We start from the raw sequence: 27,091 nt of genomic DNA, 5'->3' as shown, positions 1-27,091 counted from the left end.
AACAAACAATCAGAAACACAAATACAAAAGCACTTGGAACTAGACCACTTTTTAGGAGCCAGACAATCAGGTTTCCGTCCCCAGCACAGTACGGAAACTGCCCTTATCGATCTTAAGATCCAAATAGAGGAGCTTAAAGATAGTGGCAAATCAGCATTAGTCCTCCTCCTAGATCTCTCAGCTGCTTTCGATTTAGTGGACTATACTATTCTCTGCAACCATCTAAACAATACTCTGCAACCATCTAAACACAGTAGCACACTTCTCTGATGACACTGTCACCTGGATCAGATCCTTCTTAAATGGCAGAACAAGGAGGGTCTTCTCGCCACTAGCAGCAGCAGACCCCACACCCATCACCTGTGGTGTACCCCAGGGATCATGCGTCTCGCCTACACTCTATATTTTCACTAAGCCCCTTTTCGATGATTTGGATCATCTTGGTATCGATCACCTACACTAACTATGCAGATGATACCCAGATCCTACTCCCGCTTTCAGAGGATTATGAAAAGGATTTGGCTTTGGTGAATAGTGTGTATATTATCCAGGCATGGATGGCCACACATGGTCTATGCCTGAATGATAAAACTGAACTCATCATCTTGGGCACCCCGTCTAACTTAACAAAACTAGGACCCAACTACTCATTTATAATCGATGGCAACATCATTAAAGTAGAACGCAAGGCAAAAACACTAGGTTTTTACATTGACTCAAACCTCTTATTCACTAAACAAGTCAACTCCCTAGCATCCTCCACGGCCTGCATGTGCAAACTTATATGCAGCGGCAAGCCATTCCCCTCTGATGGCAGCTGCATCACCCTGGCCAGAGTCCTCATGTCGCGCCTGGACTACTGTAATGCCCTTTACCTAGGATCGACTAAAGCAAATATCAAACTAATCCAAACTTTACAAAACAATGCCCTTAGAGCGGCCTTAGGCATTTCCAGAAGAGATCACATCTCAGATCTGTCGACAGAACTGGCTCCCAACTTACGACAAAGTCCTCCTAAAAACTCTGTCACTTACTCACAAATCTCTCAATGCCGCTCCTACTTAGTGGAGAGATTCCACAAACAGACCTCGATGAGACCAGCGAGACTAGCCAACAGAGATCGGCTCTCCATACCATGCTTTAAACGATCCACAATTGGAGGCAACAGCTTCCCGGTGAAAGCGACTAAATTATGGAATTCTCTGCCCCCCAATCTGAGAACAGACCAATCCTACCACAAGTTTAGATCAAACACCATCATATGGCTGAAAACTAATAACCAGTAATAACCCTTGCTTAGGATACAGCTAGAACTGATCGGTTACCGCTTTGGTACCCACTATATGGTATGATATCTTCACTTCCCTGCTTGTGTCCGTGTACCTATCTCCGCTCACCTGATCTTATTCTGTATATAATGTTCTCTCGAAATTGCCTGCACTTTCTTTTCCTGTATACCATGTCTGTAAATAAGCAACTTCTGTATATACACCTTTGTAATTACCTGTACGTAAACTGTATACATTTTTATGTAACTAAGCTTTGCATATACTTGTAACTGCTGTGCCATGTTACCCTTAGGGTATGATGCGCATTATAAATAACAAACCTCTGCCTCCAGTGTTTCTGGAAAGGAAGGATGTGAGGGAGGTTCCCAAAACTCCTGTCCTTTGTCTCTAGGAATGCCTGAATGGAACCAGTTCTGATTGGCTTTTAGGACAGCCACCTGCTGTGTGATTGACAGACTAGGCTGTGCATGAATGAGAGAAACCTGCTTAAAAGGAGAGGGTTTTAGGGTCTAAAAGCAGAGTAGACCACTGGGAGAAACATCTGAAGAAAACCATAATTGAAGCTTTATGCATCCGCCTGGACCTTTGAATTGCTCGGGGAAGCCCTGCTGCTGTGCTGAAACTTTTTTCGGATCGACGAGCGAAGCTCCGGAAGGGAAGACTTCTTTCATTGGGTTAGTGAGACCAACTAAGCCGGAGACGACCTCCACAGGACCACCTTCCCCGACTGGGTGTACTTTTTTGCTGCTGCAGGAACAGTGGCAAGGATAGAAAAATCCATAGTAAAGTGCAACGTCGGAAATCCAGCCAGAAGCTCCAGGAGTCTCCCGAGGGCCCTCCAGGAGCAGAACGACCTGAGCTCGAGTCCCCTCACCAGAGTGCAGGACCCAAGAAGTGAAGGGAGCCCAACCAGTGTAACTAGATCCACGGTGGTGCCGTTTACCGAGCGCTGAAACAGCGAAGTGCCGCTGAACCGGAAAAAAGCCTGTAGCTGCCGAACACCACCAAATTGCTGCCACAGGAGCCCTCAAGACATCTTCCCTCTTGTCCCGACGACTGAAGCTCAGGGACCGAGGGTCTGCACTGCTGCAACAGGACAGAATCCAGCTGGACCACTCTTCCAAAAGGTACTGGGGTACTTACCTCATTGCCTCTTTAGCTGTGCTCCTTAGTTGAGACTTGCCTTAGCTTATTTTTAGAGATGGTTTTAACTCTGCTTTCCACAGGCTTCACAGCTTGTGACCCTACAAGTGATTTCTACAAACTCTAATTTTGTGCAAGACTATTATCTAAGAAGTGCCTCAGCTTCATAGACTGTGCTCCAATTGACTTGGCTGTCCTGGCTCCCTGCAGACTCTTCTAGTCCATTGACTGATATTTTTGTCTGGCATAGGTGGTAACTTGTTTTAGACTGTTATTGCTGGTCTAGACTTCATCGGTAGATTTAAGTATACCCACATGCCCCGAGAACCTGTTTAACCTTTTTCCTTCCTTTAACCTTTCCTTTCTGCAACCTCAGAATGTACAAAGTTTAACTAGAGATATATAAATGCCATTACTGTCCTTGCAAATGAAGTCACCTCCGGGTGTAGGAAGTGTGTAAAAAGCATATCTAAAGAGTATCCGCTAAACTTGTGCTTAGCCTGCTTTTTAAAGTGGATTTGATTGTTACATAAAAACAAAGGGGGCTCTGGGAGTCTCTACCAGCACGAACACGGCCCATTGACCTGTTCTTGGGTGGATGGCCCCTGGGAGAGTCTCAACCAAGTCTTTAGCTCACTGTCCCTTTCACAGAGGAGAAATATCCTTGCATATCAGTCTTTGTCCTGCCCAGGGGCAGTCCAGCACCGGAATGCTAGGCAATTCTCTGAACAAGAGTACCAACAGCAACCCCATACACGTGTTTCAGCCTTGTTGGGCATCCTCAGTGAGGTGGAGCCATGCCTCTGAGAACAGTGAGCAAGGGGTCCACGTCTGGATTCCCCTGGTAACTTAGGGTAAGACCCAAAGTCACGTAATATGCAAAACAAAGGGGGGGGGGGGGGGGACTGGGAGTCTCTCTGCCAGCACGAACCGTGTTCCTCTGACCCCCCTTTGTTTTGCATATTTAGTAACTAGAGAATGCATATTTAAAAATCGATGTTAAATAAATGACATTCATTACTTACCGTAATAGCATTTCTGATGATTGTATCTGCTTAGATTCACATGCTATGCATAAAATCCGACATCTAGTGGTAACTGCGGAGCATTGGATCTTTTTTTTCCGAGGATCGAAAGGGGACGAGAAGGGCGTGCCCGTAACACTATCCCCAACGTGACGTACACACTACACCCAAAATCCCTCACGTATCGAGGTCACTCCGATTGTATTTTTTCTGCTGTGAGGGAGCCTTATGACTATCGTGAGCGAGTACAGAAAAGAGAGAAGTAGTAAGATGTCTATGTTCATTTCATGCGAGGGGAGGAAGGGTGGGCGCATGTGAATCTAAGCAGATACAATCATCAGAAATGCTATTACAGTAAGAAATACATGTCTTCTGATGCTGGTTAATCTGCTTAGAATCACATGCTGTGCATAGACCAGCGAGCAGTACCCCGGGTTGGAGGTGGCATGTGAGAAGGAACAGTAGTGAAAAGGTGCCTTAGTACTGCTTGTCCCACCTGAGAATCAGACCTGGAGTGAGTGTCTAGGCAATAGTGTCTTGTAAAGGTGTGTACAGAACTCCAGGTTGACGCTTTGCAAATGGACGTTTGAAGTTTGAAGTTTAGTTTATTTGTAAAGCGCAAACCAGGCCCAGGGGCAACCGGGCGCATACTCTTGAAACAGGTTACAGTAACAGTAAATACATAATACATGTACTCAAATATACACAATATACAGCAAAAATACCATTTACAGATAATACAAGTACATTATGGGGTGTATATACACAACGTATAACACATGGAAGGCAGGACAGAGTGAGGGGCCTCATAAGTCATGAGAGAACAGCCAAGATTTGGCGTTCTTAAAAGTTAGGAACAATGGTTCAGTTCTGATGAATAGGCCAAGTGTTCCAAAGTTTGGAGGCTAGGACAGGGAAGCTCATACCACCTGCTTTTTGGAGTTTGAATCTAGGAAGGGTGAGGCTGTGAATTTGGGCTGATCTAATAGGTCGAGAGGTGTGGAGTGTAAGGCGAGAGGAGAGGTAGGGTGGGCCATTGTTATTCAGGCATTTGTGGGTCAAGGCTAGAGTTTTCAGGGCAATTCTTTGTTTTACCAGGAGCCATCATAGGTCAGATCTGACGGTGGATATATGGGATCGTCTCGGAATGTTTAAGGCTGCCCTTATGGCATTGTTTTGTACAGTTTGCAATTTATTGAGGTTGGACTGACTGGTCCCTAAGTAGAGGGCACTACAGTAATCAATTTTGGCCATAATGAGTGTTCTAGCGAGGGTGATGCAGTTAAGAGAGTTTAGAAAGGGTCTGCAGGCGGTGATAAGTTTGCAGGTATAGGCTGAAGCTGACCTTACTGCGTTTGTCTGTTCAGGGAGAGCGTGGAGTCCAGATAGAAGCCTAAAGTTTTAGTGTCTTTGGAGACCTTGATATCATTGCCGTCGATGGTGAAGGACTTAAGGACTTCTAAGTTTGATCTGATTTGTTAAGACGATAGCTTGATCCTAGTAATAAAAGCTCAGTCTTTTCGTCATTAAGGCAAAATTCTTGATGTGCCATCCAGGCCTGAATGACCAGGTAGACATCATTCAAGGCTTTAGTGTCTGCTGTGTAATCACCGGTGATGGGAATGAGTATCTGGGTGTCGTCCGCGTAGTTGGTGTAAGAGACACCGAGATAGTCAAGCACATCAAAGAGGGGCTTGGTGAATACGTTGTACGACGTAGGGGACACACAAGAGCCTTGAGGAACGCCACAATGAATAGGGGAGGGGTCTGCCGATGGTGTAGGTGAAAAGACCCTCAGATCTGTTGCTCAGGAATGAATGGATCCAGGCATTGGCAGACTGAGAAGTGGGCCGCAGATTTAAGATGTTGGCAGAGTATTTGGTGGTTGACCAAATCGAATGGCGGAGAGGTCAAGGAGTAGGAGTAGTGCTAACTTCCCATTGTCCTTTAGTGTCTCCATCTGGGTTTTCAAATCAATTAGGGCTGATTCAGTGCCATGTTTGGGACAGAATCCCGATTGTCTTAACCCCAGAAGATTGTTGGATTCGAGGTAGTCTTGAATCTGCAAGTAGGCTACACGATCCAGGATCTTGAGCAGAAACGGGATCGTAGCGATTGGTCTAAAGTTGGTTGGAATGTTAGGGTCAAGGGAAGGTTTTTTGAGAAGTGGGATTACCCACGCATCCTTAAGGTTGTCCGGGACTATACCAGTCTTGAAGGAGGCATTTATGAATGCTGTGATGAAAGGGGCTAAGTCGCGAGATGCTTCCTTGATGATAGGTGCCAGGCAAGGGTCATCTTGGCAGTTGACGGTTTGAGGTGGTTTATGATTCCTTCTACTTCAAGGGTGGTGAGCGGGGAGAAGGAGAATGGTTTATGAGGGATTGGCTTGGTGAGTATTAGGTATGGGTGTTGTCAGTGGTTGATCAGACTGTAGGGATTTTTGTTTATCTCTAATTTTAGTTTGGAGGGTGGCAATTTTACACAGGAATGCTGTCTGAATATTCGTGCACCAAGTACTATCTTTGGTGCATGAGTCAGGGGGCTGCAGGTGTCTCAAGTTCCTTAAGAATTTTGAATAGTTCCTTGGTATTCGACTGGGCTGACACAATACGGTTGTTGTAGGAGTCTTTTTTTAGCCTGTAGTAAGGCTTCTTTATAGTTAAGGGTGGCTAACAGAAGACCGTCCTTACGGGTGTCAGAAGGGTGGCTTTTCCAACGTGACTCTGCAATACGTTTCTCTTTGCGTAACACTCTGAGCTGGGGAGTGAACCATGAGTTGAGGTGAGCACATTGTTTACGTCTCCTAAATTTGAGCGGGGCAATAGAGTTGATGGCTGCAAGCACTGACTGGTTGTAGATGTTGGCTAAGATAGTAGGGTCCTAACAAGTGTCAGGAGCATTATTAAGGGTGGGAAGGCTGAGTGGGGGGGAGGAGGGGGAGAGTATTTTTTCCGTGGTTATGTTCTTTTTATTTCGAGTGAGGGTGGCTGGGGCGACAGGAGGCATGGGTAGAGAGGCTGCTTCAATACTAAAAGGTGATGTGGTGATCAGACCAGATGCATGGGGCGTTCGAGAGTACGCGGATCTTGCAGTTGGTGTCACTAAGCCAGTCGAGGGACCGCCCTTTGATGTGGGTGGGTTCCTGTATATATGGTGTGAAAATCCTAGATCTGTTAGGGTGTTGGCGAGGTCGAGGGCCGCAGAATCATTAGTGTCTTGGTAGCCTAGAGTCACCAAGGATGATGGTTTGAGAGTTAGGTTTCGCTTTATCAAGTACTAAGGCAGAGATGTCATCCACAAAGGATGTAGGAGGACCATGGGGTCTGTATATTAGGTGGATGGCGACCGTTTGGTTGGCTGAAAGTTGGAGTTTGACAGAGAGTAACTCTGCGGATTCCCCATTGATGCTTGGAGTGGTTCTGAGACCTAGTGAGTTTCTGTAGATAAATGCAATTCCTCCACCTCTAGAAGTGCGGTCGCATCTGATGATGGAGTAATCTGTGGGGATGGCCAGAGAGTTCCGGGCCTGATGCAGCATGTAGCCAAGTCTCAGAGATGGCGATGAGGTCAAGTTCCTAAGTCTTGATAAAATCAGCTATGTCCAGAGCGTGAGCAGCTAAGGACCTTGCATTGATCAGAGCGGCCTTGATTAAGCCGACGTTGCTTGTTGAAGCAAGGTTGGTCTGAAGGCATTGGGGCGTAGGTGAAGTGGATGTATGGGGGGGCGGGCTAAGTGTCTGGGTTTTCAAATATAGGCTCGGGTACATAGGGTGACCCTTCTTGCCCATAAGTCTAGAGCCTAGTCTTAAGGCTCTGGCCGCTAGAGGAACATTTGCAATGAATGCTATGGAAGCCCCTGTGCCTCGCATATGCTCTAGGCTTGAAGGACAGATCTCGATTGACAAGAGTGTAGCAGAGTGTGATGCAATTGACAATAAACCTAGAGATGGCCGATTTAGAGACAGGATTCCCCTCATCTACCAGCTGCCACTGAAACGAAAAACTGGTTCGTGTTCCTTGGTGGTTTAGTTCTTTCCAGCTAGTACATGAGTACGCTGCACACATCCAGTGTGTGTAGGCTTCTTTCCGCCACGTTAGTGGGGTTCTGGAAGGACGTTGGTACTTTTACTGACTGGTTCACATGAAATTTGGGCGCAAAACGAGGGTGAGTGCGCAAAACCACCTCATCTCTGAATTGTGACAAAAGGGTCTAGAATAGAAAGGGCCTGTAGTTCACTGACTCTCCTGATCGAAGTGACTGCCACTACGAAGGTGGTCTTGGAAGTAAGAACTTTGAGACTTGCCTTATGCATAGGTTCAAAGGAAGACCCCATAAGTCTAGTTAATGCCACATTAAGTTCCCTTCCGGGAGCAGTGTTAAAATGGGGGGATGAATTCTCTTAACCCCTTCCATGAAAGCTTTAATAACTGGGATCTTCCAACATGACAACTTACGTTGGGACGTGGTATAGAGCTAGAGAGCAGCTAAGTGAACCTTCAGGGAATTTAAAACCAGACCTGAGTCTAGTAAGTGAGTCAGGTATAACACAATATGAGTGGGAGAGCAGTCAATGGGATTGATGCTCTTAGAATTGCACCAGATGACAAAGCGTTTCCATTTATTGGAGTAGCAAGGTCTGGTGTTGGGCTTTCTTGCTTCGCTAAGTATATCCATGCATCTCTGAGGAAGTTGGGGATGCCCGAACTCCATGATCTCAGGAGCCAGGCCGCTAAATTGAGTCTCTTCGGGCATTGATTAAGTGTTTCCCCCTTGTCTTGAGACAGCATGTTGAATGGGCAAAGTAGTTTCATCGGAGGAGAGAGACATTGTAACGCTCACCTGACTCCCACGGAGGCGCTGGTCTAGTCTGGGTTGCTGTGGCCTCTTCGAGCGTGATGCGCAGAACTCGGAACACCGACTGAACAGGACCCACAAATCTTGCTCGTCTGGCCCGTAGAAATATCCTTCTGCAGATGAGAAAGGGGATTAACAGTCTGCAGAATAGTGTGCTTGCTCCCCCCTTCCCCCCTTCGTTCTTCTCTAACTTCCTCCGAAATCCCCGGTTGAAGCTCACCTTATGGTTTGAAAGGATGAACTCTCCATCCTGCTTCTGGTGCAGGGGCGCGTGTTTGTCCAGTTACTTCACTGGTTTTCAGAATGGCGCTGGCAAAATCCACTTGACTTTTCCGAGCGGAACGCCGCAAGTATGAAGATTACAAAAGTTCAAGTGTAGAGCCTCCTTTTCTATTGTCTTCCTAACCTGTGATCTGTCCTTTATTTCAGGTGCAGAATGAAAGCGATACGTTGAGGGATTGAATTGCCGATGGTAAACTCAGGTGAGTTAGCGATGGGGGCGATCCCTCTTAATGTCTTTATATTCCTCCAGTAATGTCTTTTGTCCTTTCCCCATAGGGGCCGGGGTGCGTTACCTGCCAACGAAGCGGCGCCGACCCGAAATGAGGAATGGTCCACCAACAGAAGACCGGTAAGTGTTATGGCGGAAAATTAGGCTTTCCTCATATGTTCCTTCTGCTCACCTTTTGTCTCTTCTTCTCTCCCCTAGGCGCAAAGATGTGGCGACCGGTGCAGACAGTCGCGGTGGAGCCAGAAGAACTCCCGAGGACAGGAGAGTGAAGCACGGTGCTTTTAAATGAAAGTCTTCTCTCAGGAACGCTGGCGTGAAGGTTCCGGATGCAGGTAAGAGGTTTGATAAAATTCTTGGTTTTCACCTTTCTCTTCTCTTTCCTTACAGGTGTTCCAGGATCGAGGCGGGCGTGGCTGAAGACCAGATGCAGGAGCAGACACGGTGAGCGTTCAGCTGCTTGGATGCAGAACAACGCGAAGCGTGAGCTACTGTCTGGACGTGGCTTAAATAGCCCCCAAAGTAGTTCCAGGTAAGTATCATTCCCTGGCCACGCCTGAGTGGAAAAATAGTCCCAATGAAAAAATAGTCCCTTTCAGGTCTCAGGGAGGCCTGAATCTTGCAGCATGGTCTGCATCAGGTAAGTGCACAAAACACCTTCCTTTATGAGCCTGGCGCCAACGGCGCCAGGACAGAGTCCAAAGAGCCCCTATAAGGGGCCGCTGGGCTTTTACCCGGGGACATGATGCCTGCTCCCGGGGGTGCTGGGCCTGGCGCTCCGGGGGTAGGCATCATGACAGACATCTCCATCAGATGGGAGCACCAGGGTTGGCGTGTCCACATCGAGGCCACCAATATCATGGTGCATGGTTTCCGGTGCAATGTTGACCAGAGACCGTATCCCTTGGATCGATTCTGAGGGTACCTCGAGGCATAATCTGGGCATTGTGAGTTCTCCAGAGTGCCGAACAAGTCGACATGTGGGAAGCCCCATTCTGTGAAAACATTGGAGACTATGTCTTCGTGTAGTCGCTATTCGTACTCTAAGGGCAACGGGAAGTCTCTGCTGAGCATGTCTGCCAGAAGATTGAGTTGCCCTGGAACATGTTGAGACAATAGAAACATCTTGCATTTGAGAGCCCATTTCCAAATGTTCTGTGACAGTTTGGACAGCCCTGGAGAGTGATTTCCCCCTTGCTTGCAGGTAGTATATCTGTGAGGATCAGTATCGTTTTTCCCTGCAACTGTCTGAAAGGCTTTCAGTGCTTTGAATACCGCTAACAGCTCCAACAGGTTTATGTGGTTGAATGCTACTGCTGGGGACCAAACGCTGTGTGCCGTCTGTTGAAGGAGGTGGGCTCACCACCCTGTGAGAGAAGCGTCCATCTAGAGTGGTTTCTACTGCAAGGTGGTGAAGGTCTTCCCCTTCAAGAGGTTTTCCCTCGACCACCACTGCAGAGGGAGAACGAGGGCTGCCGAGACGACCACTAGATCGTCCCATTGTCCGCTGGCCTGACACCACTGGCTGTTGAGCCACTCTTGCATGAGGCGTATGCGCAAACGTGCGTGGAGAACCAGGTAAATGCAGGATGCCATCATCCCAAACAGTCGTATGGCCTTGCATACCGTCACCTTGTTTTGAACCCTCTCGTTGGAGGGGAAGACTAGGCTATCTTTTGTCTGAATTAGAGCCCCCAGAAACTGCTGGAGTTGGCTGGGGTCTAGGCTGGATTTCTTCTCGTTTATGGGGAATCCCAGACTGACTAAGAGGTCTATTGTCTTTTGAATGTTCGACAGGCATGTTCTGTAGGAATCCCATGTTATGAGCCAGTCGTCAAGGTAAGGATATACTGGGATGGATTAAATACCCTTGGGACTGGGGCAATGCCGAAGGGAAGGACCTTGAACTGATAGTGTTTGTCCTCTATCATGAACCTTAGGTATTTTCTGTGTGCTGGCAACATTGAAGTAGAATGCATCTTTCATGTCCAATGTTGCCATGAATCCCCCTGTGTTAGCAGAGGATTTACCTCTTGCAATGTTACCATTTGAAACTTTTGTGGTTTGACAAATGTGTTCACTGGGCGCAAGTCTACCACAGGGCGTATGGTGAGATACTTTTTGGGTACAAGGAAGTACACTGAATAAATACCCTTGCTTACCTGTAGAACGGGGACGACTTCAATTGTGCCCTTTTCCTGCAGGATCTCGACCTCTTGCAGCAGGATCTTCAGGTGTTCTTGTGTTAGGCACCTGGAACTTGGAGGTCTGTATCGAGGTGGCCGGCTGAACTATATGCAATAACCGTGGGTGACGGTCTTGAGCATGCACTGGTCTGTGATAATCCCCTCCCATGCGTGCAGAAATTATGTTATACGTCCCGTGACCAGGGAGGCATGGGAGGGGACCCAGATCGGAAAGTCATTTCTGACTTGAGGCCGGGGTAGTGTTGCAACCCCTTCCTTTCCCACAGCATTGTCCTCTGGGTAGATATGGGTATGCGGAGGCAGACCCGTGACCTGAGGACAAATTTTTGCCCGAGCCATATTGCTTGTGTGGGGAACGGGAATAGGATTGCCCACTAAAGGAGCTGCGAGGACTTCCCCCTCGCTGTTGAAAGGGTTTTTGAGTGATCTGATTCTTTAAGGTCTCGTGTTCCTACTTGGCAGTTTCAAGTGCCTCATCAATGGCCTTGCCAAATAGGTTTGAGTCTTCCACCAGTTTGTTGATGAACGACGCCTGTGTCTCTGGTTTTAAACTCGAGTTTTTCAACCAGGTGTGGTGTTTTAAAAGGGTTCCCTGAGCCAAGGTTCTCTCTGCCGTCTCAGCAGCATCCAAAGTGTTAATGAGGATGTTGTGGTTCACCTGCTTACCGTCGGATACGATTGTAAGCAGATGAGAACGCACTGTTTCAGGGACCTCCTGTAGGCCCTCCTGCAGCAGTTTCCATTGGACATAGGAAAAACTGGCCACAGCGTGGTGTTGGCTATGCTGCAGTAGTGATTCTCTTTCCAAGGGAATACAACTTTTTACATTCTTTGTTCTGCCGTGCCTTACCTGTGGACCCCTGCCCTCTTCCTTGTAACCACAAGAGAATCCGGGGTGGCATGACCCCTAATATATAGGGGGTTCAGAAGGTGAGGGGCGAAAAAAAGTTTTCCACACGAGGGAGCACAGCACTGGTTTGAGGGTGTTAATAAGTAAGGGGCTATGCACCTCTTGATGGAAGTAAGGGGATAGCCTGGCTGGCAGGAGACTTCTCTAATATGTCCGCCACAAAATCTGAATCTAACACCACCTCTTGCAAGGCCATTTGGAAGTGTTCGGCTGCCCTTTTTAGAATGGCGTTAAACACCATTTGGTCGTCTACAGGTGATGCCTGACGCAGAAGAGGGGAAGAGTCCATACATATGGTATCGGGGTTCGCGGTATGGTTAGGGGACAGCCAGGGCGGGTCATTCACCCGCTGGTCATCCTCCCCAATCCCGAGTCTAATGAGCGGTATCCACAAAGGGATCATCCTCCTGCAAATAAGAGTTCCAAGGCTCTTCTTGATCTGTAACGTCAAGGACCTCCTCATGAAGAGGGCAAGCTGTCTACTGAAACTTGGTCACTGCAGGATAAAGGTCGTCCTCACTAGGCCTTTTAGGGGTGAACTTCTCAGTGAAGCCCACCAATTTAGCCAATCTGTCTATACACCCTTCAAATCTTTACCTGGTCTAGGGAGATGAGCCAGAGGGGGGAAAAGGCTCCACCTGGGGATCCCCTTGTCTAGAACGCTGAGATGTGTCAAGGAGAGTTTTAGATGAGGACTGGGGACTCTCAGAATAATCCTCCCGTCCTTCCGGGCATTTAGATGCATCTTTTGACGTGTCTTTAGACCCGTCCTTGTTCACAGGCCGCCAAAACGATCTTAGCGAGACTCTTGCTGATGTTCAGCGTTACCGGGAGGGGTTTAAGCTGTTAAGACGGTGCACTACAGACTTCGACGAAAACTGAGCTTTAGGCGTTGGCGCGCTCTTAGGAGGCGTCTCAACGGCCTTGTGAGATTTAGTGCTGGCGCTTTTACTCGTTGAATGCCTGATGTATGCCGCTGACACGGTTGTGGGGAGAGCTGCCAATCACGCAGATCAGTGGGTACCCTCGAGGAACTCAACATACCCGTTGGCGCCTTGGTCCGCTTTGACTGATCTACCAAGGCGGTACCGGGGGTTGTGTGTTTGGACCCAAGGGTATTGTGTACGTCCCCGTCACCGGGGTGTACATTCCCCATAGAAGGACTAACATTGTGCCTGGTGTGGCCCGGGACTGACGTGGAGCGGAAGTGCTCCGATGGGACGTCAATGGCAGCCATATCGGAGCCAAAGCCGTCTCTTAGCTCCAATCACTTTCGGCGACTGAGGCGGCGGGGGAGCTACCCTCGGCCTGCGACATAGCGTAGGCCGCCCACCGCTTCACTCGAAGCTCCTTGATCGTCTCAGGATGTAGGGGTTGGCAGTACTTACAGGACGCCTTGTCGTGATTGAGGGGAAGACACTTATTGCACCAACAGTGTTGGTCTTTCCTGGGGTATTTTCCCTTATAGGAAGGACAACATTTAAATGGTGTCCCATCCATAGCTCAGGAATGTGAAAGCAAAAAGGGCAAGGGGGGGGGGGGGGGGGGAGAAGAGTAGAAAAGACATTCTTGAAAATAGAAATCCCCAGACCCCACTCTCCCTACTGTATAGGCCAGCCAGAAGGCCCGTTCATGCGGTCGGCAATACCGACCGGAGCACCAGCCGTCAAAGTCTGCTCTGTCTTCAGCAGTCGTTTGGGAAGCAATCGAAGAGGGGACGATAGTAGAAACGACCGAAGGTCAGGAAATAACAATTTTGCAATAAGGGGAGCTCCGCATAAGGCGACCAACTAGCTGGGCGGAAAAAAGCTATCTGAGGGACCTCGACGCTTGAGGGGTTTTGGGTACACTACACGTCACGTTAGGGATAGTGTTACAGGCACGCCCATGTCAACGTCCCCTTTTGATCCTCGAAAGACAAGATGCAATACTCTGCGGTTACCACTAGATGTCAGACTTTATGCACAGCATGTGATTCTAAGAAGAACAAGCATCAGAATAGTCTTAGCACCAGAATGTGAATGTGAATGTGATTGAGCCCCTCCGGGGCATGCCAGCTTCTGAGGGCCTTCATAGTCAGGCAATGCCCCCTCCCAACCAGATTCTAGAGTCTACTGGCCAGGAAGTGTCACCTGTGTGATGCTGGAAATGCATTGGAGGGACAGAGCCTCCCTATCCTTGTCCTGTAGTCCTTTTTCATTTGTGTTCTGTATTGTTTTCTGCCCAGGAGTCCATGTGGGACTCCTGGCAGTGCAGCTCTTCCTGTTTTTGGTTTGGTGTACAGACCCATGGGATACCCTTATGACACGCATGGGTGGGGTACAACCCTGTGCCCCTAGTATATGTTTCTGGGTACCTGTGTGCGGCCCACAGAGCAAGGTATCGGCTGGTGGCAGCTCCATGCTGAATTTGACAGGTGCTCGGAGTATCCTCAATTTTGGGATACCCAGGCCCTGCCACTGGAATCAGTTGATTCCTGATCGGAAACACGATGGCCCCTGTGGCCTCTTGCTTTCTATTGCCTGTTAACTTGTTTTTCCCAAAGTCCTGGGAAGCCCTGACTCTACCCCTTCCCCCTGACTGGCTGTTAGGGGGAAGTTCCATATATGGTGTTGTGAAGTCCAGGCCAGACTGGCTGGAGCCTTCCCAGTGACTATGTTGTGGGTACACCCTCTGGGTAGGACCTGGGTGAATGGAGTGTGTGACCAATATGCACTTCTTGTTGTGGATGTGACAATGATTGAGACAGCCCTGCCCGAAACTGGTATGAATGCAGTGTGTAGTGTTAAGTGGCTGGGTACTTGTCCCAATACACATTTCTTGTTGTGATGGTCAGAGGGGGAGAAGAAGGCCTGAATGCACTGTATGCCCAATTGGCTGAATGCCCTTCTGAGTGATTGGTAGCCTGAATGTGACTCAGCAGAATGAATGGGAGATCAGCTAGTATATCTGGGGGCCTCTCACTGCTAGAATTCGTTCAGAAGCTAAAGTAGACTCGCAGTGAAACTGAAGCCGAATCTCGAAGCTAAGCCTGAAGGAGGTTGACTGCTGTCTTCCTTTGCCGAAATCCGAAAGCGGTCGAGCCGTCGAGACTGATCCAAGAGGGGACCTGGTTAGGCGCAATCTCCCCGTGCTCTGAGGGACCATCGAGCACCGCTAACCTTCGCAGAAGATCCCTGGATGTCAGTGTTAGGGAGAATTCTCATTTATAGCTAATTTCCCTTACGTAGCGAGTCCCTCAGCAGCTTTGCTGGATTTCTGGGGTTTATTTTTTCCACCTTTTAAGAGTGTGAACCTTTTTCCCACTCTTACATGTGTTTTGCCATGTGTATTTCTACTGTTTGTGTGATCTTGGGCTCTGGAGCCACACCACTCCATGAGCCCAACTTTTTGTGTGTTACACGGCAGCTTCAGTGCAGCGACACAGGGTTGTCTAAGACTTCCCACTGACTCCATTTTTCTGGGGCGGACTACTGTCCCCCAGAAACAGGTAAAGTTGCCATTTACATTATGTTGTCATTTAAACTACAGACCCAGTAAACCCCATCTTACATGGAGTATTAGAAAGGGTTAACTCTGATCCTTTTTGTCTGTACCTCCTGGAACCTTGACACTAAGACTTGGCTGGTGGCAGTGGTATCTACTCCATCTTCTCTACCACGATTATACTATATTAATGTGGTACTGTTTTAGGCTATTATATTAGCCTCAAACATAAACCCGCTTGACCTGCGCGGCAAACCAGGTTTGCCTTCTTTGTTCGCCGTCCTTTGGCGGGCTTCTAAGAAGCAGCCCTCCTTTGGCATCTGGGTGTCTAGGTGGGCTGAATGTAAGGGAGGGGTTAAGTGACCCCCTGCACAGGGTCTACTGTGAGACCCAAGTCGCACTTTGTGTCCATTGGCTGAGGTGGTTGCCCAGGCTGGACAACCCCCCTGCTGGGTGATTGACAGCCAGGCTGTGTGAATGGGGGATTTTGGCATAAAAGGCAGGACTCTTGAGCTGAAAGTCAGAGTCGCCACTGGAACTACAAGGAACCGAAGAGAAGCGGAGAAGGCGGCGGCTGCTGCAACTCCTGAGTCCGAGTGAAGCCCTGCTGCAGTCCTGAGCTATCTACCCTTTAACGACAGAGAAGATCCAGTCCTGAGTCTAATTCCCTTGAGCCTGGTGGGACCAACCAGATCACCCTCTACATCCAGAGAATCCTCTTCTGGGTCAATATCGCTGCACAAAGCTGTAGTGGTCCGGATAGCCATTAGAAGAGCCCTCTCCTGTTTTAAAGGAGCGCACCTTTTATACACTGTTGCTTTGCTGCTGATGGCCTCATCCCTAGGTAGTGCAGATCGCTCCAGACGTCCTTGTCCCCACGACTGAAGCTTCAGGAACCGGGAGTCTGCAGAACTACCAGGAACAACTGCCGTAGCACCAGCTTTCTTCATTGGAATAAGGTACTGCATCCATTTGGTCTTTCTTTCCGTCCGACCTTGAGGAATCGGGGTGAACCCTTTTTCTTGCCGAAGGCTTGTCGTTTCTTCCCTCTTATAACTTTTGCCTCCCTTTGACAATATCCAAGTACTCCTGGCAATGTTAATTTCGAACTGTTTCAACTGTCTGATCCTCGACAACAGAGCGGCGCAGGCCTATTGACTATCTGTATTTTAGAACACGTCCTCTGATGCTAGTGCCTTGACAAAAGCGTTGCCTATGATTTTTCCCCACTATTCCCTGGTTTTTATTCAATGTGCTAAGTGTTTGACTACGGTTACAATTCTTCCCGTGGGTACGCTTTTCTTTCGTAAGACCGAACTGTCCTTACTGTCAAAAAGTGAGCGCTTCTTAACCCCCGGTAACATCTGTTGTTTCACAACACCGGTCTGTCAAATCCTAATGTACTTACCTTGAATTAACCTAAACGAAAGGAATTGGTTGTGTGTAGTATATATAGAGTGTGGTTTTGTTTAATAGAAGTGAAGTGTTTTTTGAACAGATTGTTTAAAAATAAATGTACTTATATTTTTTAACCAGAAACCTTGAGTCAGTGTTTGAGTCACAGTAATTGTAGTCCTTTGTGTAATCCCTATTCCTGCTCATTTGCTCTTGAGATAAGTCTGGCTGCTCCGCTACTGCTACCACTATAACTGAAGTATGGGCTTGTACCAAAGGTGAAATTGTACTGCCACTTGTAGACTTAACTGTCTGTAGTGTTCCCACAGAACTGTGTCTAGTGGTAGGGGCCAGTATTCTGCCAATTGTTCAAACCAACTGCTTTCCTCCTATGTCTATTGTTGGTTACCTTTATTAATTGATTTGTGTGACATTTGACCAGAGTACAGTTGATGCACTTTAATGAAAGTTGATAATTGTGGTACCACTTAAAACTGAATATATTTGCCACTGTAGATTTACTGAGCACCAAGTGAGTTACTGTGATTGTGTATTTAACCTTAAACCTTAAATATATAAAGACAATGGGCCTCATTCCGAGATTAGAGGTAGTCGTGGCGCTATTTGAGCCATGACTGCCTCCAATAACGGGACCGAGTCCGGTGTGGTGCAATGGGGACTTACCGGTCTAGTCCGATCCCGCCAGGGTCGGTAAATCCCCATTGCACCAACCATTCCCATTTGAGCCCCCATAGTGCTTCATGGGAATGGGGAAGGTGCTATTTACGGGCATGCTAATGACAGGCCCATAATTAGCAGCCTGGTCCCCTAACTGGACCTGTAAGGGACGTGTGGTCTGACCACACGTCCCTTGCAGTTCCCGTTAGGGGACCTCGGAATCGGGCGGTAGGGGATTACCAGCACCGGTCTCCTTACCGGTGCCCTGTATCTCCTACTGCCCGACTCGTAATGACCCCCTATGTTTTAACTAATATAGTGTGTGGACATTCCTTTGTGGGTGCTTGGGGACTACACTGTACTTAGGAACCAGCCTGCATCACCTACTGGGAAGCTAGGCCTTGATTGACTGTCTATTGCTTCCAACAACGGAGAATCTTGGCTGGGGTCCTCTGTGCCTCTCCTCTACCACATAGAGAGCAGAAGTACAGACACCCCCCTCCGGTCTTTACAACCTGCTAGAAGGTTTTCCGCATCAGACCAGAGATATTTTAATTAAAAAACTGTTTATCATCCTTTTTTTTAAAGTAATGCTAGAAATTAAATTTTAAGCAGCATTTCTGTGACTATGATAAATTAGCTTTCAAAAACAGCAAGAGAAATTGGCATTTAGTCATTAATAGAGTTTCTCTCATGTAAAAAGTGTGGGAAAATTCCAGGCACTTGCAGAAACATGCAGCGTTGAATCTATTGAGAGTAATGCCTTTTGGTTTAATTGGTCCAACTTGCAGCCTGTAACCATTAATCTTTTGTCAGCACCAGAGGTCTGAGAAAAGTTGTCTAAAGAAAGACTGCTAAAAAGTTTCTCATCTCTTTGGCCAACACCAGATGTGAGCACTCCCAAGCAAGCCAGGTCCTCTAGCTTTAACAGGTTCCCCAACAAAGTGGGAACTAACAATCAAATGAACTCCAAAAAGGTATACTTTATAACTTGAAACAAGTTACAACCCATGAAGCACCGACTGCTTCTGTACCCTCTCCCAAAAGACCAGCTTAGTAATGCCAGGAAACTAGCACAAAGCAGGTACGTTATGGACTATGCATATTTATTTTATTTAACCATTTATACATCGCCTTAGGGCAAACGGCTGCATATACAGAGAAAACACAACAAAACACAAATTATATTTAATCAAATAAGAAAAGTGCAAGACATAAAAGATTACATACAAGAACAGAAGGCTCTAGAAAGTACCTTAAGTTAAGAGCAATCAAATTACTTTGAGTCTTCGGCAAGTCAACAACCATTTTCACACTAGAAGATGTTTGCATTTTTTGTTTTTTTACAGATGCTCAGAAAGAAGGGGAGGTTGCTTCTACCACAACCCACCACTACACAACCTGTCTGAACACCAAACCTCCACCCAAATCCTCGGAAGACCCTTCAAGTCGTATGATCTGATCACCCAAGAACATCTTATTCCCAAGGGCTTCTCTAGGTTTATTCCTGGTTTGTTTCTCCACATCTATAATAATAAAGTGTTTCTTATCCAGGCAAAGCCCTCTTAAGTTCTCATCAACGATCGGCAGCATATGAGCTTTACCAACACGAACATTCGTTGGAATACGCCTTTTAAGTTCAAAACTAGCAAGACTAAAAAGGACATGTACAGGGCTGAGCAGATTCAACTGAAAGCTCTGCTACAACTGGCAATGTCGAGGGCAGGGCTGGAGGACACAGAATAACCTCCCACCTTTTAACAGTTTTTTCATCCAACTTATAATTGATAACAGTTTCTACTGGACTAGTTTGACAAGTCTTATCTACTGTCGCCTGGAAGAGCCTTGCTCTCGCCCTTTCAACCAGCTCAAGCTAGAGTAAGAATTCTTTAAAATTACTGAATTGGTTCAGTTTAGCGACAATCCGTTCCTTCGTGGACTGCCAATTACCCAATTCATTCAGCTCCCCAACTGATTTTGCCTGTATTGAGAGTTGCAAGAAGTAGTTCCCAATGAACCCAGAAGCCCCAGTAGAATCTGCCATCAATGGTCCGGTATAACACCCCCTGTATATCAAATTCCTCTCACAGACAAGTTAATGGACATACAGGCCTTTTAGAAACAGGAGCTGGGTATAACCTATGCAGGCTAAGACCATCACTTTACTACTTGATCCCCACTTTCTTAAATCAAATTTGGATCTTCAACAGAAACCTTCCAGATGGCCTCAACCTGTCCACTTTTCTGTTTTTTCTTACACTTGTTTTCGCCTTGCATTCAGTGCTACAACCTCGCAGGGCCATTTCCTGCTTGATTGTAAATGCCCATATCTTGGGGGAAGTTCTGGCCAGTTAGATTGGGCATCATCGTCCCCTCATACTCTAAATTACAAAGAGTATTTAAAGGGTGGCATTATCAGCAAATACCAAGATTCACAGGTTTTGAAAACTAGCCATAATTGGCATTGCTACAAGGAATGTCCACAGAAGCACTTTTAGTACTAAGTAATCGTACTGCAGGTTTAAGGCCCACTCCAGGTTGCTGAAGACAAAGCAACAGAAGTGTATAAGGGTTACTTTTGGAATGTGGCTTTCCATGATCATTTGACGTATCCCACCCCATGGCACTGCAGCTTTGGCCCAGAAGTAAGAGAAGCCGTGATTACTCATCTAGGAGGTACGCAAGGCCTGATAATATCTTCATTCAATTGGCAGTGCCAAAACAAGTACTTGCACCATCAACAAATCTTAGAAGATGAGCACAACCTGCATAAAATCTGAAGGCAACAAATGGTGAAACTCCTCAGCATTGCTTGACATTTAAGGCTCACTGTGGCCAGCTTTATATTTGAAAATTGAAAAGAATACTTACTTTCACCCATCTTGAATTTGTGCGCAGAAGCTTACGAATGACCAACAACAGGAAGTCCATTTCCTCGGTACGCTCATGTACCTGTGAAAATAGACAGTTTTCATTTACATACAGGAAACACCATGAACCACCAGTAAATTTCACACAGTTCTTCAGCATGAGTATCCGGTGTAGAGTCTCATTCTAAATATGGAGGCTCTCACACTTTGATACTATTGTTTTCTAAATATCCTTGAACACCTGCCTCACAATCCATCAGATTGTGGAGTTTGCAGTGTGTGAACAAATAGCAAGAGGAATGCTACCCAAGTGTGCTCCGGAGGAATACTTCCTATTGTATAAGAAAGACCTTCCAATGGTCGATACTTGGCAAACCAATGCATGGGACGTTTATACCCTTAATAGGATGCACATCCAAACATTGGAAGAATAAGCTAAAACTGCTAGGTTCCACCAGAAAGGAAACCTAGAATCTTAGTTTCAAGAAACTGTACACACACTATGCAAACAAAAGCAAAAATGCCCAAGCTGAAAAATATATAATAAATAATACCAGTAATGGTAGAGGAATGTCAAGAACGTACTTCTCGCAATTAAAAAGTTACCTCACCTGTCAAAAATATTTGTACTCCGTGCTCAAAGAACTAATCAGATGAGCAAAATAGCACCACCAGTGTCAAAGCTTTATTGTGTTGAGGTTAAAAACACATCGACAGTCCAGAGGCATGCCGCTGCCTGGTGTAAGTGAACTCCTAGATGTTTGCCTCACTGCCATATTTATAAGCTACCGCGATAATGGAGACATCTCTGGCTCCGTTTTTCAGCAACCATCTTTGCATCATATTTTGCATGGCGACTGCGCGGGCATCCATGGTAAGTGCCAACAAATCCATATTTTTCAATGAATAAAGTTACACGTTCAACAATACAAATTTGGCGTTGCTCCAGAATCATACCACAGGGGCAATCTATAAATACAATCGATATTTCTCAATATTCCTCTCCGTCCAGCCTAGTCTATTGCCTGCATAATTCGTTTTTGTTGCGTCTAAACTCCCAGAAAGAGTAACGTTCCTACTAGGTCATGAGACAATTCAGAGCGTGCGAGTGCAGTAACAGAAATAAGGGTAGAGGAGGAAAAGTGCAGGATGGGGCAGGCGGGAAATACTAAGGCATGAAAGGGGAGAAGGGAACATAAAATGCAAGTGAACGGGTTCACTAGCACTATTGAGGAGAGGGTGCACAAGGGAGTGCTAGAGGAGAAGAGGGAAGGGGCACAGTGGCACGGAATGAACGCACAGACCACCAGGGGTGGAACAACTGAGGCAATGTTATTTGAGAAGTTCCGGAGGAGCAGGGGTACTCCTGTTGGATTAAACGCTAAGACTGGGGCCATCCAGAGACCTCACCAGGTGATGTGGGAAGATGATAGAATGGAGAGGGGGGCCAAGGGAGGCCTGAGCAGGTGAGGGAGACGCATGAAGCAGCTCCACCACAATACCAATGCAACCTAGCATTACGTGTCCATGATAAAGGGGAAAAGCCTAGCTTTCAACAAACGGCACAAAAAAGCACAACATCTAGATAAGAATAGCCTGGGAAGGGGGGGAAATGCCTAGGTTTCAAAGATGTAGCAGAAAAGGCAACACCTAGATACGAATTTCCTGGAAATGGGGGGAGCCTAGGTATCAAACATGTAGCAGAAAAAGCATAAATACCAAGTTGCAAAGTATCTGCATAATCACTAAAGTCCATCGATGTAATACACAACTTGATGACCTTGGCAAAATATACTAATTTTACAAAAAAATGAGTTTGTTTGGAACCCATGATCCATGTATAATTTCCAGGGATATCTCCCTCGGTTTGCTCATTCATCATCGTCAGATCCCAATCGTGAGCACATTTCTACCAAGACTTCCATTGATCGTTTCTCTTCATCTCCTTCATTTCAACCGGTGGCAAGTTGCTGTGCATTACTCCACATATCAAATCTGCCTATGCAAAGTACATTTAAATCACCAACAAGGACTACCTTCTGCTTATCAATCGACTGCCTACTAGTATGTTTGTTTGTTTGTTTAGTATTTATTATGCGCACCGGACCCTGGGGTATAAGGGCGCAGGAAGTAAGAAGATGTACAGCTTAGAGCATAAATTACAGGTTACAGTTACATGTTACAGATAATTACCAGTTACAGATGCAAGTTTACAATGCAAGTTTACAATCATATGGTACAGATGCTGTGTAGCAAACAGGCGTGAGCATTATCATAATTTCAATTAGCGATAGCTGTCGTCAGCCAGTTAATTACAATTTGCCTGAATTTGGAAAGAGAATGTTCTAGCCTCGCGGTAGTGGGTAATTCGTTCCACAATTGAGCAGCTTTGATATGTGTGTCATGTATGCAATTCATAATATTTGTAATGGAACCTCCAGCAGTATCATATGTTAATCAATATAAGCCAAGTCTTATTATTCATAACTGTCTCGGTAATAAGTAGAGAAGGGTACTCATCAGTCACGCCGATTCTCTTGAATGTAATAGAATTCCTCGCTCCAATAAACTGATCACCTTTGGGGTTGCCACTTTATCATGGCCAGGTTTTCTATAGTTGTGTACCCATCAATGCTCATTCTGTCAACCAGCTATGATGTACATTTGACGTTCCATAATATGTTGAAGCCCTTCCACACCATTAATTCAATGGCTACTCCCCCTATTCCATGGCATCAGGTAAATGCATAAGGAACAAGTCACTTACCTGTAACTGTTGTTCTCCAGCATAGGTCTGGCATGGATTCACATGCTCATGAATATTCCCAGTCGTCAGGCTGGGAATCCTCGGTAAAGAAAAAAATCAGTATCAGTTTCGTTTCTGATCTGTCTTTCGTAGTAGTAACCAATCACTGATCTCTGCGTCATACTGACCACAGCCAATGACTGCCATCTCCCTAAGCCCCGCCTCTAGCAGCCATCTTCAGATTTGGTAGCACGTGAAGTGGCAGTATGACCAAGTGAAGAGCCGCAGAGGGGTAGGCGGGAGGGTTCGCATGTGAATCCATGCCAAACCCATGCTGGAGAACAACAGTTACAGGTAAATAACGTGTTCCTTCTCCAGCATGGGGTCTGGCATGGATTCACATGCTCATGAATACAATACATAGCAGTACACACATGCACAACCACAGGAGGTGGCAAAGGCTCAACATTAAGAAATACAACATCTCAACATTAAGCATCTCTTACCTCCTCACCAGGCTCACCTTAAGCGAACAGGTTGCGCAGCACTGCTTGGCCGACCCTGGACTCCTCCCTGGAATCCCGATCGACGCAGTAGAATCTCGTGAAGGTGTGCGTCGACCTCCACGTAGCAGCCCTGCAGATGTCCAGCAGGGGCACACCAGATAGGAACGCCGTAGTAGCAGCGATCGCTCTGGTCGAATGGGCTCTCGGACGGCCTGGCAGCGGTCGGTTAGCCAACCGGTGGCAGTGCATGATGCAGCCGGAGAGCCATCTGGAAATAGAAGACTTCGAGAGAGCCTTCCCTTGATTCACAAGTCCAAAGTTCACGAACAGCTGTGATGTCCTCCGGAAACTCTTCGTGCGGTCCACGTAGAACTTCAGCGCTCTAGCCACATACAGCGAGTGCAAAGTCCTCTCGGCCAGCGACGAAGGAGATGGGAAGAAAACAGGTAACAGCAGGGGCTCGTTAAGATGGAAGTCCGACGGCACCTTGGGCATAAAGGAGGGGTGCGTCCTAAGCACCACCCTCGAGGCATGGAAAGTCAAGTACGGTGCTTTGCAGGATAGGCCCTGGATCTCTCCCACTCGTCGTGCGGAGGTAATGGCCACCAGGAATGCAGTCTTCCACGACACAAACTTCATCGGTGCGGAGTGCATCGGCTCGAATGGGGGCCCCATGAGCCTAGTCAGCACCACGTTAAGTTCCCACGCCGGGGCCTTCACCGGCGGGAACGACCGGAACAGTCCTTTCATAAACTCTTTCACCAGTCGATGGGACCACAGGGACGTCCGTCCTGTGGTTCTGGTATATCTGGAGATCGCCGCCAGATGAATCTTAATGGAGGCATGGGCTAACCCAGCCTTTGCCAGCGATAGCAGGTACGGCAGCACCTGAGGGGCCGTAATCCGTAGGGGGTTGATCTTCTGTGCTCCGCACCAGATAGAGAACCTCTTCCACTTGTGACCGTAGCATTTGAGAGCCGAGGACGCCCTGGCCTTTGCAAGAACCTCTCTGCAGTCGGCCGGTATATCGTACCCTCCAAACTCTAGTGCTGCAGGAGCCAAGCCTGCAGGTTCAGCGACGCCGGGTCGTGGTGGAAGATGGCGCCTCCTTCTCTGGAGAGAAGATCCGCGTCCGCCGACAGCTTGATGGATGGGGACGTTGACAAGTCCAGAAGGTCCGGGAACCAGATCTGCTTCGGCCACGCCGGTGCGACGAGGATCATCCTGCACCGGGACCTCTTGAGCTGGTTAATGAGTCGAAGCAGCAACGGCAACGGAGGGAACGCATACAGGTATAGGCCGTTCCAGGGGAACGAGAACGCATCGCCCATGCTTCTCGGCTGGGGAAACCTGCTGGCGAACCTCTGGCACTTCAAGTTCGTCGCTGTTGCGAACAGGTCGATTTGGGGTTTGCCCCATCGTCGGAAGAGTTGATCCACCTGATCCTGGCGCAGCTCCCACTCGTGACACGCGCGCAGCTCCCTGCTGAGCGAGTCGGCGATGGTGTTTCTTTCTCTTGCCAGGTGGAAGGGAACCAGGAACATCCCCTGGGCGACCGCCCAGTGCCACAGAGCCTGCGCCTCCTTGGATAGGGCTGGGGATCTGGTACCTCCCTGCTTCCGTATGTAAAACATTGTCGTGGTGTTGTCCGTGAAGATCCGCACCACCTTGCCCTTGAGCGACGGGAGGAACGATTTGAGAGCCCAGAACACGGCTCGGAGTTCCAGGATGTTGATGTGCAGGAGCTTCTCCTCCGGGAGCCAGAGGCCTCTTGCGTGGAGATCTCCGGTGTGGGCGCCCCAACCTTCCAGAGAAGCGTCCTTCGTCACCGTCTCCTGGTACACCGGCGTCTGAAAGTCCTTGCCCACCGTGAGGTGCGCTCGAACGCCCCACCACTGAATCGCCCGCCGGAACACCTCATTGAGGGGGACCCTGTCTTCGAAGGTGCCCGTCGCCTGCATACAACGGGCGTCGAGAAATTCTTGAGGAGGGCACATCCGTAGTCTGCATAGGCGCACCAGGTAGATGCAAGAGTACATCATCCCCAGGAGGGACGTGATGGACCTCACCCTGGCCACGTCCGTGGCTAGCAGGCGCTGCACTTTGCCCAGAATGGTCTTCGTCCGTTCCTACGATGGTGCCGCCAGGCGCCTCACTGTATCGAGCTTCGCTCCCAGAAACAGGGCCACCTGCGACGGCACCAGGTGGGACTTTGGGTAATTTATGGCGAATCCCAGGTCTGTGAGTAGCTGGACGGTCCTCGCAGTGTGTTCGACGGCGAGTTCCCTCGTCCTTGAGCGGATGAGCCAGTCGTCCAGGTAGGGGTAGACTTGAATCCCCTGCAGGCGCAGCCGCGCCGCCACAGGTGCTAGGCACTTGGTAAAGACCCTGGGGGCCGACTTCAATCCGAACGGCAGTGCTCTGAATTGGTAGTGGCGTCCCTGGACGACGAACCTGAGGAACTTTCGGTGACTTCTGAGGATGGGAACGTGGAAGTATGCATCCTCCAGGTCCAGCGACGATAGAAAGTCGCCTTCCTCCAGCTGTCCCAGCATTTGCTGGAGGGTGACCATCCTGAACTTTTGTGACCTGATTTATTTGTTCAAACGACAAAGGCCCAGGATGGAGCGCCAGCCGCCCGTCTACTTCCTGACGAGGAAGTACCTTGAGTACACCCCGGAGCTCCGGAGCCTCTTCGGGACGGGCTTGATGGCGCCTGGAATGTGAGGCCACTTCTTCAGGAATTCGATAGTGTGTCCTCTTGCCAGGGTATCCAGCACCCAACGATCGGTGGAGATGGACTTCCACATGCCGACAAACTTCGTCAGCCGGCTTGGAGGTGGTGGCCTTGCCGCCCTGGCCACCTTGCCGATGGCGGCGAGGTGCTCCCTGCTTGAGGGATTCGTCCACCGCCTTCCCGAACAAGTTGCTGCCGTCGAACGGCATGTCCAACACCCTGGTCTGGACGTCCTGACGGAAGTCGGTCGCCCGGAGCCAACCCCGTCGTCGTAGGCAAACTCTGTTGCCCAGCTGGAAGAACCCGGTATCGGCAATATTGCCACCGTTATGGCGTGGTCCAACGCCACCTCGCCTTCTTGAAGTATTTCCAGGGCCTCAGACCTCTTGTCGTTCGGTAGGAAGTCCAATATGGGGGCCAGCTTAAACCAGAGCTCCCTGTTGTAACGGGCCACGATCGCCAGGGCGTTGGCCGCCCGTACTTCCAACAGCAGTTGCGGGCGTCGTCGCCGCCAACGAAATGACCCGTCGCCCCATGGCGTCCAACTTCTTTCCCTCGCCGCCGCCGAGACGACCTAGTCAGGCGTTGGCTGGGCCCTGAGGCACAGGGGAGCGGTCTCGGGGACCCGGTACTTCTCGTACCGGTCCCGTTTGGCTGGTGCCATGGAGGGGTTCTTGAGTACCGACAGGCCCTCCTCCCAGATGTCATCGATTAGAGGCACCGCGATGACAGT

General features: G+C 48.3%; 1 protein-coding gene across 1 annotated transcript in view; it reads right to left on the bottom strand.

Moving 5' to 3' along the window:
• TDRD9 (tudor domain containing 9) overlaps positions 1 to 27,091 on the bottom strand; it is a 2,559,831-nt gene that overhangs the window by 2,121,667 nt on the left and 411,073 nt on the right. The window contains exon 6 of the mRNA XM_069638191.1: positions 20,371 to 20,451. Coding sequence (XP_069494292.1) covers positions 20,371 to 20,451 — 81 coding nt within the window. The remainder of the gene's footprint in view (positions 1 to 20,370; positions 20,452 to 27,091) is intronic.

The sequence above is a fragment of the Ambystoma mexicanum genome, chromosome 14, assembly GCF_040938575.1.
Source record: "Ambystoma mexicanum isolate Mex_15411 chromosome 14, UKY_AmexF1_1, whole genome shotgun sequence".
NCBI classification, from domain to species: domain Eukaryota; kingdom Metazoa; phylum Chordata; class Amphibia; order Caudata; family Ambystomatidae; genus Ambystoma; species Ambystoma mexicanum.
The sequence above is the reverse complement of the archived record's forward strand: the minus strand, read 5'-3'. Positions and strand labels throughout refer to the sequence as shown.